Genomic DNA, 16253 nt, shown 5'->3' with positions numbered 1-16253 from the left:
AAAATTTTGAGAATAATAATGAATTACTTTAAGAGGACTAATTTATAGTAATAATAATTAAAATATAATTTGAATTAATAATATAATTGTTTGAATGTAAAAATGATGAATGAATGAATAATAAATGAATAATTTAAATAACTTTTTTTTCTTGCTCAATTCTAAAGTTAAAAGATTAGGCAAATACTTTAAACAATAATAACAATAAAGATTATTGTTGAAATTTCAGAATATTCATTATTAATATATTTTTTTATATACATACTTCTGTTTTATTTTGAAAAGCATATGTTGATTAATTTGCATAAAATTTTTTTATGTCATCAGTAAGTAAATTTTAAGATTGATTTTATTAAATAAATTCTGAATTAAATAAAAGAATCTATAATTTAAAAAAAAAGAAAAATACCACAATTTCTTGTGCTAAGCATATCTGATAGTATTAATTTTGTGAAGAAAGAAAGAAAGACAAAAATTGAAAGTTTAACTTTTTCATTTTAAGAAAACAAATTAAAATTTATGATATATCTTTTTTTTGGATATTCAAATAGCATTAATTTTTGCTAATGAAAAATGAAAAAAGTGATAGGCTAATTTTAAAAAAAAAAATAGAAATATGGAGAGAATAAAAAAGGTTAAAGGTTAACAAAGTTAATCAATTTTCCTTTTAAATATTGCTAAATTATTATTTCAATTTATTCTGCAAGAATTTTCATATTTCATAAATGCGAAAATATTAGCTAATCCATAGATGAAACGTTAATTTTCATGTGGACACTGTCAATTATCATACGACAAAAGAATTGTCAATGACAACTTGGCTTCTTGATATTATGACAAATTGTTGTCAAATTAGCATTCTTTAGGGTAAGAGTTACGTGGTATTTACACGTCTCTACACGTGGACGTTCCTTTTTTTTTCGACATTTTACGTAACATTTATGGATATTTATTGGGATGGTTCATTCGCTTGGTAATATCATACAAATGTAGTTAAAATATGTAAATTGCATAGTAGTAATGTTGCTAAGATTATATTTCTTTGAAATATTTTAATCAATTATCATTGATAGCTAGCAGTATTACGTATTACTTTATTATCATTACCATTGCCCATTATGAATAGATACCCATAGATTTAATTTAATTTTATTCAAGTAATTACTGCATACTTATTTTTCATTTAATCATAATAAAATTGTTTCTGTTTTCTTCTGCTCATTTATAGTTTACACTAATCTAAGAGAAAGGGAGAGAGCGTGTGTGTGTGTTTGTAATATAAGGAGGTAGAAATTAAAAGGATAACAATGTCTCTGCATTGTTATATATTCGAAATTATTCTTATACATGACTTAATAAAAAGTAGCAATAATTGCTGCATATGAAATTGATGAAAAAATTATGTGGCATAGTTTTTTTTTTTTTTTTTTTTTTTTTTTTAATGTTTGATTTGTTCCTCCTGATTGTTCGTTTTATCCCAGTAATTTGTGGTTGAGGTAGGGTTGATTTGCCGCTATCATTCAGGTAATATTTATTTCGATCTCGCATTGAAGATTTATACGATTTATATGGCACAATAATATGTGGAATGGATTCAGGAAGTGAACTACTGTTAAGCCTCTCTTTCCGAACAACAATTATCATCTCAGACATCAAACGTGATAAACGAACAGCCGGCTCACCTGACGAGGATATATACTACCTCGCAAGGTTTCTTATTTTTTTTATACTTTTTGTTTTTTTTTTAGTCTAGTATGTTTCAACAAGAGGTGATTTTTTTTTTTGAAAAATGAATACGACAATTAGGAGGAATAGCAGTTTTTATTCTTCTCTGTTTTAAGATATTATCTCAATTTTATCAGTCTCCTGGTTGACTTTTTCGGTAAAACATTTCAATCAGTGCACAGAGGTTTTTTTTATACCTGTGGGTTTCGGAATATATTCCATCATGATATTTGCTTCTTTTCATACTATACAGTTTTCAGGTCGACTTTGTGTTTAAGTACTGGATGCGAATATTATTTGTAGAACATAGTAGATAGTACATTGTAAACACGCTGTGTAACATTGAAAACAGGTTTTCGAACTGGGAAAATTTTTTTTTAGCTGCAGGTAAGAAATCATTAACTTGCATGAGCTGCGTAAATTTAATATTTCTACATTTCAGGTGGAGTAGAGGCGAATGGTAAGAGGTGCTCGTATTTTCGACGTACTGTTTAGCAGAAAGCTACGTCGATCACATGATGGAAGCACTATGGGTTGTTGTGAAGCCAGCGTTCATCATGCAGTTATCGTCATTTTCCTCGAGTATTTCGCCTGGGGATTGCTTACTGTGCCGGTCATTAATGTTTGTTTTTAATTATTTATGTTCATTTCGATGACCATCTTTGTGCTATGAAAACAAAATAGAGATTCATGATGATATATGACAAATTTCTTCACATGGTCTTGGAGAACAACTAAATCAGTATGTATTTTGAATGCTAAAAGCTCTTTTATTGAAAGAATGTGAAAAATGGAATAACTTGTGAATGATAAAATATATGAACGATTTGTTGATGTTGTATAAATCACAAATATATAAATAAATTGCACTTCTCAAGCTTGTCTTGAACCTTTCATTCTTTGTAGGAAACTCTTGATATAATAACGACTGTAATAAGCGAAGATAGTTGTGTTTAACAATCTTTTATTAACGTATTTTACGAGTGTAACAGAAATTCTTAATTTATTATATATGACAAAATTTTCAGGTCTTGGCTGATACATTTCCTACAAATAAGTTTTTAATGAATGGTGTGATTCTTGGCATTAAAGGTCTTCTCTCATTTCTGAGTGCTCCATTACTTGGTGCTGTATCGGATAAATGGGGACGCAAGTCATTTTTGCTACTTACTGTATTTTTCACATGCATGCCAATACCATGCCTTAAAATTAGTCCATGGTTCGTGATTCTTTATTATTTTGTATTATTAATAAAAAGTGAGAATCAGGAGGATTCGAAAGATAAAATTAGTCCGTGATTGTTTATTATTCTTTCTTGTCGCGTGAATTTAGCACTATATAAAAGTTGCAGAAAGAAGGTGGCGATGATATAATGATGGAGTAAAAATTATTTCAGGTGGTATTTTGCTCTGTTTTCAATTAGTGGCTTATTTTCAACAACATTCAGTGTTGTACTTGCATATGTGGCTGATATCACCGATAAAGCTGATCGTTCAACTGCTTATGGCCTTATTTCTGCCACATTTGCAGCATCTTTAGTTACATCTCCAGCACTTGGAGCATGGATTTCTGAATCGTGGGGTGACGATAGCGTCGTTTTACTTGTATGTGTATCGTTTCGATTTTTTCATGATTTAGTCGTAAATTTTTGGTTTCAATTATTATATGACTTTTTAATATTAGTATAATGAAAAGTGAGGAGGAAAAGGGGAACTGTCCAGTTATAATTAAAAATAATTGTAGGCCACAGTAATTGCAAGTTTGGATGTACTATTTATATTATTGGTAGTGCCAGAATCATTACCTTCCCGTAATCGTCGAGTAGTAGATGCATTTCGTTGGCAAAGAGCTGATCCCTTTGCAACACTACGAATTGTTTGGGAGGATCGTTTGGTGCTTCACTTGGCTGCTATTATTTTTTTAAGTTATCTTCCTGAAGCTGGCCAATTCTCTTGTTTTTTCGTATATTTAAAACTTGTGGTTGGTTTCACTCCGGAAGCAGTTGCCGTTTTCATTGGTTAGTATTCAGCAAACAGTTATTCTTACCTCTTTTATTTATTTATTTTCTTATTTTGAGTAAAAACGAATATGCTGATTCTTATATCCTAATCAAGTGGAGGCTTTACTTGGCAAGGATACTGTATTCCTGATATCTTGATCCTAACGATAATGGGTTAAACTAAGCAGCAATGCGTGGTTTTGTGCAGGAATCGTTTATGTTAATATATCGGCTACCCGGTGGTCTAACCTTGTTGAATGTATTGGTAACATACCATAGTATATGTTAATCAATTTATTTTGCAGGACTTGTTGGTATATTATCTGTTATCGCTCAAACCGGCATACTTTTCCTTCTTACTAACACTGTTGGCACGAAATATACAATAACTCTTGGCCTGTCATTTCAGTTTGCTCAATTATTATGGTTAGTTCCAAAAACATGGATCGGTTTTTGAAAATTTTCATATGTTTATATACATTCCTGTCTTTAATTATATGTTAGTAATATTTTGAACATTTTTAACTTGTTCAGGTATGGTTTGGGTACCAAATATTGGATGATGTGGGCTGCTGGTCTATTAGTAGCGATGAGTCAATTGATCTATCCATCAATTAGTGCATTTGTTAGTGTACACAGCGATCGTGATAAACAAGGGACTGTACAGGGTGTCATTACTGGTGTCCGTGGATTATGTCAAGGTCATATTCTTCGGCAGTTATTTTGAAATAAATAAACATCTTTTAAGTCTGTAACTCATAGCATTTTGTTATTTGTGGGCGGTTTTTGTCAAGGTTCTAAAAAAAAAAAAAAAAAAAAAAAAAAAACTTAGAGATAGTTCAGCATCTTGGATTTGAAATCTTGAATAAAAATGAAATCTTCGTAAAGGCACCAAAGACACGTAGAGTTAGGTGGACATGAAAAGTAGTGAAGAATGAAACCATAGAAATGTCTGAAAATTTTGCTCCTCTTCTATCTTTTATTTATAACCTTCATTTTACATGTGTATCTTCTTTTAGGTTTGGGCCCAGCTCTATTCGGTTTTATATTTTATTTGTTTGATATGGATTTAAATGTGGATAACGATGGTACGGGTCACATTGGAATACCCCCTTTTCCGGCACCTCGCATTCGAGTTCAACCAATTATTTCACCGCGTCGAAATGCAACTTCATTTGACAAACCAGCATTTAACTGGGTAAGTGTTAATAAGAATCTGCAATGTCTCGAAAAAGTATAAAATTCAAAGAGGCCTGGAAATATTATCAGATTCTATTGTGCATTAAATAAAATATTATTATGAAAATAAATAAAGATAATTCCAGAAGTTAATCCCAGGACCACCATTTTTTTTCGGATCGTTAATGGTACTACTTGCCTTATTTGTGAATTCATCATTGCCAAAGGTGCCGTCAGTGAATACGCGATTTTTCCGGCGTCCGAGTACTGCACATAGTCGGCAGTCATCAGACGATTCTCGTTTACTTCAGAACTCATAGTTTATCCTTAGGGTAACTTTTCCTCATAGCTCTAATATAAATTAGAATGATATATACCTATCGGCGAACAAAATAATTTAGTTGGATTGGAGCTGCTAAAGTTATTTTGCTATTTGGTTTTTCTTTCTAGCACTTTCTTGAATGAAGCTTGCTAAGGTTGTATTATAATGCATTAAATGAAAATTGTCTTCTATCAAACTAGAATTTTGTGGAGACGGTATGTGCAAAATGCCATTATTCGATTTCGATCTCGAATTATTGTGATATTGATTCATATGTACCTTCCGAGCCTGTCACAAGTACCACCGGAAAAAGGCACAACAATAAGGATTACCTTTTTTTCTTATATTGTTAGGACTTTCAGTTATTGCAGTACGGGCTCTAGAGGTATGTGAAAGTGTATCATTTGATTTTTTGCTTGTGAAATTTGTAACTTGAATGATATCACTTAATTGAATTGTTATGTTCTATGATGTTATGAAAAAAGGATGGTCATTTGTTCACCTTTATTGCATTGCTGTATATCTGAACATTCTTGTTTCTTCTTTATTTCTGATTAAAAATAATTGAAAAGCTGGTATATTAGCTTATGCATTGCTTCCATGTATTGTTTTTTTTTTTTTTTTTCTTTCTACATGGACTTTTTTTTTTGTTATTTCATTGTTGCATCTCTTTAAATCTGTATCTCTTTTCACTCTATTTTATTACATATTTCATGCAAATTATAACATATAATGTTAAAATATTCTGTCACGCATACTGTTTTGCAAATATATGTTTACCAATTTTGTAGTTTTCAATTTTTGCAAAAAACCTCGCTGTTTGACCAGATTTTTGTACTATATGTTTTCTTGAATAGATGTTTCGACGTGAATCGAGCTTTGGATATAATTCTTGAAAGCTATTGTAAAATTTTTTTAGTCCATGTATGTTGTGAATTTATCAGCAAGAATTGAGTAAAAAGATACGCTATCAAATAACTATTTATTAACCGGTATATGGAGAATCCGTTATATATTTTTATCATGAAAAGAAAGAATCTTATTATAAGAGATTCCATGAATCATTTTCATTTATGCCAAATTTGTACGTTTCTTATTTGCCTGAAATGAGTGGGTTTTCCGACTACTTAAACGTATTTAATTTTTTCAAGGTAAATCGTACAAGTCTAATCTCTGTGACTTTGAAAAGAATGCATGTTTGCATGCTTCATATTAACTCAAAAATCATCTGCTTAATTTAATATTAGCTCGATCGAATTCGTTTGCTATTTATTGGTGATTTATGGGTTAGCATATCATTTTTAATTAATCATTGAAGTATATTTTTACTTAACAGGTTAGTTTTAGATGTGTTAGAGATGTGTTCATTTGTTGGAGAAAGCAAATAATACAAACAGTTTGATCCTGCCATTTTGTTTTTTTGGAAAAAAAAAAAAAAAAAATGAAACGTAAGGGTGATGATGCATTGGAGCAAATTGATCGGAAACGTGAAAAGCGGCGATTAATATGCATGCAAATTGATGATCACATTGAAGAGATCAAATTAGCTGACGCAGAAAGATGTAAACTGGAGGCATTAGCTGAGACTGTCAAGAGTGCTATTTATGCAAGTAAGGAGGCAAAGATTGCTCATCAGGTTGGTTATGTAAATTTTTAGTTATAAGCCATTTGTAAGATTATTTGGGGGTAGATTAAGGAACTACGCAACCCAATAAGTTATGCGTATTCTTTTTTTCTTGTTACCAAATATCACAAATCGATAACTGTTATCAAATAATGAATTTAAATTTTCATCTTATCACATTATTTGCGTAGAGACATCTAATTGCTGTTAAACATTTCAGATGAACGATCTGCAGAAATTACATTTAGGCAAAATTCATTTTCCGCTGTCATTACCTTTTAATTTGGAATTAAGTAGTATTAAATCAACGTGTGGTTGTCGTTGGGTTCATCCGGTTAAAATCGATAGCTTAGGTAGTTGGCGTATTTGTTATCAAACAAAAATGGATCCCGTTTTGGATCTCATCATTATTATACCTCAGGTTCATTATGCTTTCTCGTTGTGCATTTTTTTGATTCTTTTTTTTTTTTTTTTTCAGTAAAAAATGTTGCATTTTGATATTTTGTGAATGTTTCAGGATTATTTTGGCTCACGTGATTACCTTAATTTTGCATATTTTGTCAAACGTGCTCACTATATTTGCCAGGTGGCACGGATTTTGATAAAAACAGGGTTATCAGTAAAATTTGGATTGGATCATTGTGACACACTGAAGCCCTTATTGTTTGTAGCAAACAAAGACGGTGCCTTATTTTTTCTCTTCTTAATTGTAATTAATACATTTTACGTCGAAAAGAAAAGGAGTTTTTCTGTGTTTTGAAAAGTTTTAGAATTTGAGGTTTTGAATTAGAAATTCTAAATAATTTCCCATCATAACTAACTGAGATTCGTTTTATTTCAGGACATGAAAACGATGGATTCTTGCGAATTCATTTTGCTCCTCCGCGTGAGTTCACAAAGATTTCTCGACTTCGTCCAGAAAATAATAATTTGAGGCCCGCTTTTTGTTCGGCTCACTTCGGATCTCTCGGTCAGTGAATGCAGTTTATTTTACAAAAGTCACTGTTGATCAGATTTAATAGAAAAGGAAAATGAAAAGACAGAAAATAAAATAAAGAAGGAAAGCACGAATTGTATTCTAGAATCACATTCGTCGAATTGTTGGTTAGATCAATTGCTTTCATTTGCTATTCCGGAAATAGTAAATGATTTATTGTAGGTATCGATACACCTACACCGGTTTATAATTCAAAGATATTAATTGATATGTTACGCGAAGAAATTGAATCCAAGTATGAAGCTTTTTTTCGTCAAAAACCGAACTTTTTAAAAGCCTTCATTATGATACGTTCGTGGATGCTTCAAAGAAATTTCATTCAGGTATTCCTCTACTTCTTATCCTTTATTGTGTTTCTTATCAAAAATTAATTCAAGCAGTATTGTTTAAGGGCAGATATTTCATCTTTTGATTTAAGGATGACACAAAACAAAGGTAACTGATTTTTCTTCCGTTTTTCTGATTTTGTCGAAATTCATCCTAGTTCTAAAATCATTATATATTCGAGATCAGAAGGATATGTACTTAAAATATTTTTGACAGAAGAGAAAGCTGTTTTTTGCTTCAGCATGCGCGTTTTTTCTTTTAATTCCAGAGAGTTGATGGCTTTTCGGATTTGCTATTAGCAGCTTGGCTTATATACATTAGCGTCCAAGAAGTTTCCTTCGCTCAGGCATCTGTTTTCGACATCATCACAGGATTTTTTTCATCTATCAGTGAGTTTGATGTTCGATCATCTTTTAAAATAATAAGTATAAATAGGAACAAATCAAATAGAAAAGAAAGAATGTATTATTTTAAAAAGGTAGAAAAAATGTGCATTTTTTAAATGATATAGTTATAAGATATTAATGAAGTTCTCTTATTTATATAAAATTATAAATTTTAGTATCAGTAAACTGGCAACAATCTCGTTTGGGTTTATGTGATAATGATGCATTACATTCACAGTTCTCATCACATTTCGATTTCGTATTCCTTGATCATACAGGATATCTCAATTTGGCTACATCTTTGAGCATCACTGCTATGGAGCAAATTCGTGCTGCTGCTACAAATGCTCTAACAAAGATTGATATCTTCAATGAATTTGATCATCTTTTTGTGAAAAATCATCCTTTTACTACATCTTTTGATCAGTATATTAGGTATTCTATTTGGGAAAAATTTGTTTCTATATTTACTTCATTTCGTGTCCAACATTATATAACTGTTTAAAAAAAAAAAAAAAATTTTTTTAAGGATACGATTACCCCAAACATATCTGCAAAATATTTTTCAAAAAACGTGCAGTGCAGAGTGTGTAAGCACTTGTAACGATTTATTGCTTATATTTAAACGCAGGCTAACTCCACTGCTGAAAGAGGCTTTTGCGGATAGAATTGTGAATTTCGATTTTTTTGCACCAGATCAACAGGTCACACCGGTAAATGTTGCAGTTTTGATCATACATTTATGTTTTTTCGAATTATTAAGTCGAAGAATATGTTATTAAAAGTCCACTTGATTTGTGTGATATGGAAAATTCCAAAAAAAAGAAAAAAAACGAATCTGATATTTTATTAAAAACCATTTTTGAAAATAGCATAATCCTTGGTTGCAGTGGGACGTATGTATGGAACGAGAGAAATGTACGGATGAGAATGTAACACTACTAATTGGATTCCAACTTTCGTCGAAGTGGAATAATTTATTAACACGCGGTCCGCCAGCTAAATCACCGGATGCAGTTCATTTCCGTCAATTCTGGGGTGATATTTGTGAATTACGAAAGTTCCCAGACAATGCAATCTGTGAAGCAGTTGTCTGGGGTTCCAGTAATGTTACTGTGCTCATTTGCCAACATATTATTCAGAGGTTAATTTTTTTACATGCTGTTTTATCATATATTTTAATTATAATTATTGTGGATAGTTTGTATTTTCTGTCATTATGGATGGAAAGTACGCCTTAATTTAGTTTATATATTGTAGATAGTTTTAGGCATTTAAAATTAGAAGCAAATAATGTAGAAGAGCGTACGTTAAAAATGGAAGAAATCTTACCGAATGCAATGGACAGATACAGTACAATCGGAAGAGCTTATGATAAATTATCTCAAACACTTCGATTAGTGCAAGGCTTACCTCTTCTTATAACAAATATCCATCCTGTATCCTCTTATCTGAGACGAACTGCGGTACCATTCATTTATTTTTCACTTCTGATTTTTTTTTTTTTTTTTACATTTTATTAGAATTAATTTGTATCAGCTGAATAATGGGCACTATTTCAATTTGAAGGACTACATTTCTATCAAAGTTTCAATATTTTTGCAGTCTGAAATAGTTTTACAGTGATATTTCTCAAAAGTTCGTAGTAATAAAATTTAACTTTTTATTCATTTTTTATGTCAGCAAGATATTTTGCATATTGAATGTTAAATTTAGATTTGTATTTAATTTTATGTATTCCATAATTAACTTTCAGTTAAATATTTTTATATTATATCTTTTGTAAAAATTCCTTTACAGCCTTACCCACCTCTCTCTACTAATGCAGTGATCGAAAGATACAGTGCGGTTGTTAAAGATTCTGTAGCACTTCCGTTGTCACATATTTCACCTCCTTATTTGCCTACTATAGAAGGTTTTTATTTTCCATTACCAAATAGCGTTTTAATTTAATTTTGAAATATTTTAATGCATTATATATATATATATATATATATATATATATATATATATATATTTGAAATATTTTAATGCATTATTTCTTTAAAAAAACTAAGATCTATATAATTATTCATCTTTTTTTTTTTTTTTTTTCAAATCAAAATATGATTAGTTCTATATTTAGTGCAAATAACTATGGAGCAAAGTGGAAAATGGGGCGATGATCTGGGAGCTATTGCACGCCTTAAGACTGCCTTTTATATTGAGTTGTCAAAAATACTAAAGGAGAAACATTCGATGCAAGCTATTCCCTTCGATGATTATTTAATTGTTCATTTTGTAAGTATGATTTTGTCATTAAGATAATTAGAATTACTTATGAATTAGAAAGAAACCTTGCAATGTTTAGCTTTCATTAAATATTCACTATCCTTATATATTTCAGAATACTGTAGTATTTCGTTTGGTAATAAACTATCCGAAAGAAGTGCATATAATGAGGAAATTAAATGGTGGTAAGACGGGTATTCTAAAAGATAGTCCAGCATCAAAATTGAAAGAGTTGGAACTAATACTGGAACCTCAAATTACTTCATTATTACATAGGTAAGTATTAATACCTTCGATTTAGTCGATTATGCGTCGAATTTTATGTAGAATGAAAGAAAAAAAAACATCTATACCTTGGCTAATTTATAATAATGCTTTGAGTATATGGCCAAAACCATAATTCATAATTTTGAAACGAAAATTTTGGACATTGAGGATAAAGAAAATTATGTACGGCAAATAAATTATTCGCTTTTCTATTAAATCGCACTGAGAGCGAAATAATCTGTTCGATTGTTTTAAATTTGCTAATAATAATATTGTATGCTTCATTTAACGAATGTTTTTTCAGTGTAAGCCAACAATTCGATGCGTTCGCTAATACATGTCGTCTAGCGATGTATTGGTTATCATCTCATGCATTATCTGATTATCTAAGCGAAGTAATTTTGGAAACTATAGTTGCTTCCATATTTCTTAAACCATTCTCAATTCAACCACCAAGGTTCTTTTTTTTCTGTTTTTTGTTTTTTGTTTCACTTTTTTTTTTTTTGTTTGGTTTCATAATTATTAGTAAAATAAAGTCGATAGAGACTATCTAATAAAAGTATGGCTGAGTTTTATTATTTTTTTTTTAAGTTTTTATAGTGATTTCATTTTTTAGAACATCATTTGTTGGTTTCTTTCACTTTCTAACATTGCTTTCTACGCATAATTGGTTAGTAAAGCCGTTACTTGTTGATTTCGACAACAATTGGACAGGTTTGCTACATTTTTATTCGTTTTTAGAATTTTCACCTTGAACATATTCATTAGCCGTTTTTCAGAAATCCTCTTGGAATGAATAATGTTGAATTTATGTTTTTTTTTAGAGGAAGATGTAGATGAAATACAAAAAGAGTTTATCAAAATGAGACCGGTATTGCCTGTAATGGTGATATGTACGTCGGTTGATAGGAGTGGTTACCGGTAAGTTATTGTCGATTTCAAATATCTCATTTTTATTTTTATCAGTTTTGTGATTGTTTCAATATTTGCGGTAAGTTTAATTAAAATGAGATTCAAATAATAAATTTTGATGTCACATACACACTTCTTACATCAATTTCAATTAATCAATAAAAATCAATGATTATTTGTTTTTGACACAAAATGAAGATAGAAATAGGCTTTTTTTTTCTTTCCTTGTTAGATGGACAAGAGAAGAACCACAACCATTGATCTTGAAACGAATAATTGCACTCGCCAAAGCATCAGCAGCACTAATTGAACAACATATCAATAATTCGTTGCCGTTAAATTTAAAGGTTTTTATTTATTTATTTATTTTTTCCTCTATATTATTGTAATAACGTTGAACACAATCATCTCACTCTCCATTATTTTTGGATTTTTTTTTTATTAATATCTTAGATTCCTTTTCCGTATTCGTTTTTTTTTTTTTTTTTTTTTTTTAAATTTTTTAAATATGTTTCTATCTCTGAAATAATTGATTGATATCATACCATTTTTAAATTATATTTACATCCCTAAAATAATCGTTTATCTTGTCTTATTATTTATAGGGATTATTCACATCAAATGTTTCCACTTTCTGTAATGTTACTATCCATATCAGAAGACGACATATGGTCCGACAAAAAGTAATTCATGGTAAATTAATAAATGGACCATTACCAGTAATTGATTATGATCCAGTTAGGGATTATATAAAGCGTTTGCGGCAATGTTTCTCTTCAGTTGCTCTTTTCTTCTACAACAAATACGTAGGTGATGTGATCGGAGTGGTATGGAAGCCAGCTGCATTAATACCACGAGATGCTAGCGTATGTTATTCGTATTCTTTAAGAATGATTGCCAAAATTATTTGCAATTTAATGTTTTTATTTATCACTAATCTGTTAAGCTGTAGAATATATTATTGAGTAATTAGATTATTGTTGATGTGAGATTGTTTTTAACATTCAATTAGTGTCTCATTATAATTTGCTTTGCAGATATCCAGTTGTTTACATCGGTTAAAGGGACCAGATAATAAGTTAATAGTTAATACAAAAGCTATACTGGATGATTTTACAATACTTGGTCATGGCATTGTTTACAATGTGAGCGAACATTGTGTTACTAAAGACGAAAAGAATACGACAAGTTGAATTCTAGTGGTATTATTTGTCAATGACTCTGATTTTTTTTTTTTTTTTTTACAAACAAAAGTGCTTTTATAGACTATTTTCTTTTTTTTTTTTTTTTTTGAATGATTAAGAAATTGACACAATATAAGGATGGGTGATAATATTTCAACTTAGTTTTTATTATTTTTTAACTCATGTCACCATTATTTTTGAATTCATGTCACAGTTCATCCAAATAAGTTTATATTACGTCTAAAGTTTTGGATATGTGTTCCTCTGATTGTTGTTATTGTTGTTGCTGAATCTATTACATGTAAGAAGGTATTATGTGTAAGAAGTTTTCAATAAATGATTCATTTTTGCTTTTGTTAGCATGGATTATATTATAAATATTTGATGAAATATCTCGAAGAAAAAGAGAAAGAAAAAGATATAAACGATTGTTATACAATCAATCGGTGGTACGTTTATATGTGTTTGATTGCTTGAATAGAAGTGATTGAGATACGGCGCAGATATATTTGAATATTCTTAGTTCAGCTTAAATATCCATGTTTGATGATAAAGTTAATCGTTGCTAATACAAGTATAAATTTTCTTTTCCAGGGAAATGGATAATATGGATGATTTGGCACATTTATTGGCTGGTAGTTCAGTAACTATTGCGCCAAATAGTACGGCACGAGAGCATCCACGATTTTCGCAGTACAAATATATTGGACGAGCAGAAGTAAGTCAAGAAAGGCGACGACAAGAGTTTCTTCAACGCCAGAAAGAGTATGTCTTTTATATTTGTTGAATATAGAAAAAAATTTACATTTTAGGTGAAGTTAAAAGTTTCGTTTGTTATTAAATTAAAATACTACTTCCCTCTATAGTAAAAAGAATATGTTGCTTTTGTGGAAATAAAAATTTGTTAATGTCTACATCTTATAAAGTTGTAGGTATTTTTAATTTCATGACATTTATAGAGCTCGTTTTGATTATGCAAATCATGCACGAAAATTGGCAATGAGTGAATTTGATGAAGATGAGAAAGATAAAGAGGATGAAGAAATGGACTTAGTGCCTGATAAAAATAGTAAGAAAATGAATCGAAAAAGGAATTACAATCGTTATGCAGATGAACTAATGCTTAGTGAATGGTTGGTGGATATTCCAGAGAGTTTATCCAAGGATTGGATTTGTATACCGTGTCCGGTTGGTAAACGATGTCTTGTGGTCGCATCTAATGTATGTGATTATATCATTGTGAAAGCAAAAAAACGCTGTTAAGATTATTTGATAATTCATTTTTTGTAGTTAATATAATTGTTCCATCATTTCATTTGTAGTTAATGTAAAATTAAAATGATAGTTTACACTTGCTTTATATTTTTTAAAAAAAAGTATTTTACTCTGATATAGTTTTTTTTTTTTTTTACCTCCGATATGGAATTTCAAACTCATTATGTTGTTATTATATATGTTGAAAAGTTATTTTTGCATATTCCATAATCATAGGCAATTTTTTTTTCGAGTACGACTAGTGGTATTTCTAATTCATACTATCATTTTGTAATTATTTGAAATTATCTTTGAATTAGTGCAATATTTTTTCATGGATAGTCTTTTATCACATGTAACTTATTTTGATAATCTTTGAGAAGTTTGAATTACTTCGTAATCTTGCGTAAACTATCATTTAAAATTTTGCTACAATTCATTTTATCTGTTACGAAGAGAAGAATACAAAGAGAAGATTTTAGTATGTTCAATTAATTATTGCAGGGAGTAACAAGTGCTTATTCGAAATCCGGTTATCTCATTACACAATTTCATTCTTATCTTCCGGGCGGAAATCATCCTTGTCGTGGTGAGTCGATATGTATAGATGAAATATAGCTCAAGTTTCACCAGGTCTCATCATCTGGATCTTATAGAAGTAATTTTCATCAATATAATGATGTTGTTATAAATTTTTTCCTGAAATAATTTTATTTGCTCGTATTTACATAGGTGCGTATACTCTTTTGGATTGTGTTTTTGATGCAAAATCATCAACATTCTATTGTTTGGATATGATTGCATGGAATAGCCTTACAGTTGCTGATTCGGATTTTGATTGCCGTTTATTCATGATGAATTCGCGTATAAGTGAAAATGAGAATTTTCATGAGATCTCAAAGCAAATACCTGTTAGTATTTAGCAGCTAATTTTTGATTCCAAATTTTTCATTTCTAAATATTTGAAATTGACTTTTATCCATTATGAATTTCATGTATGAATTTAGTATTGTATACTGGTTAAATGTAATTTAACTTCAGATATATTTCAGTATCGTTTTATATGTCTTCCATATTGTCGTTGTGAACATAGTTCCATGACAGAAATGATGCATCGAAATTTTCACTTCGAAATTGACGGTGTTCTTTTTTATCATGCTAGTGTGCATTACCTTAAAGGTCAAAGTCCACTTGGTTTGTTACTTTTTCATTTCATTACTATGTTTAATAGAATTGTGAGAACTGATCAATTCATTTAGTATGTCATACCTTGTAATTATATGCTATATAGATATGTAGCTATCCTATATAGTTCATATAATTATTCTATTTGATTCAATTTTTCTAGGCTACAAACTTTTTGGATAGTTTAGTTGACTAAATTTTTGGAGGAGAATGTATTTTGCAATGCTTTAGTATTATCTGTTTTTTTTTTTTTTGTCTTTTGATACATGTAATTAATGATGTGATCGAGTTCAATTTCTTTGAAGTGAAAAAATGCAAAAAAAAAAAAAAAGAAAAAAAATTCACTGAATTGAATTTTAGTAGGATGGTTGAAACCATGGATGATACCAGAAATTTTATCGGTTCCAGTACCAGCAAAATTGATGAATGGAAATGAAATAGTAGCAGGCGGTTCACAAAAATTTATCGAAACGTATAACCAAAAGCATAAACATGTTAGCATGATTGGTAAAACTCCCGAAAGTGTTTCCAGTTAAAATAAATTTATCTGTTAGTTAATGAAATTGCTATTAGTTAATAAAATCTCTGAAAAAAATATATTTGTTAATGTGTGTCAGCTAA

The 16253-nt window shown here is 29.8% G+C and overlaps 2 protein-coding genes across 2 annotated transcripts; both read left to right on the top strand.

Moving 5' to 3' along the window:
• Positions 1-2182: 2182 nt before the first annotated feature.
• On the top strand, positions 2183-5223 carry Bm6004 (transporter, putative; the record flags this gene model as incomplete). Its single annotated transcript, XM_001891624.1, has 8 exons — positions 2183-2347; positions 2754-2944; positions 3122-3329; positions 3469-3742; positions 4030-4150; positions 4259-4425; positions 4744-4922; positions 5050-5223. The coding sequence occupies 8 exons, from the start codon at positions 2183-2185 to the stop codon at positions 5221-5223; spliced, it is 1479 nt and encodes a 492-aa protein (XP_001891659.1).
• A 1443-nt stretch (positions 5224-6666) lies between these two features.
• Bma-nol-6 (nucleolar RNA-associated protein alpha, putative) lies at positions 6667-16168 on the top strand (the record flags this gene model as incomplete). Its single annotated transcript, XM_043078008.1, has 26 exons — positions 6667-6861; positions 7070-7270; positions 7367-7532; positions 7691-7819; positions 8009-8169; positions 8442-8562; positions 8736-8994; positions 9089-9272; positions 9450-9703; positions 9830-10025; positions 10360-10474; positions 10685-10839; positions 10946-11106; positions 11402-11554; positions 11714-11811; positions 11922-12018; positions 12242-12356; positions 12615-12875; positions 13047-13154; positions 13554-13642; positions 13788-13958; positions 14153-14414; positions 14952-15036; positions 15180-15358; positions 15500-15641; positions 15993-16168. 26 exons carry the CDS (start codon positions 6667-6669, stop codon positions 16166-16168), a joined length of 4233 nt encoding a protein of 1410 aa, XP_042933942.1.
• Positions 16169-16253: the final 85 nt, after the last annotated feature.

Source organism: Brugia malayi, assembly GCF_000002995.4.
Source record: "Brugia malayi strain FR3 genome assembly, contig: Bm_v4_Chr2_contig_001, whole genome shotgun sequence".
Lineage (NCBI taxonomy): Eukaryota > Metazoa > Nematoda > Chromadorea > Rhabditida > Onchocercidae > Brugia > Brugia malayi.
Note: the sequence above shows the minus strand (reverse complement) of the source record. Positions and strands in the feature narration are given on the sequence as shown.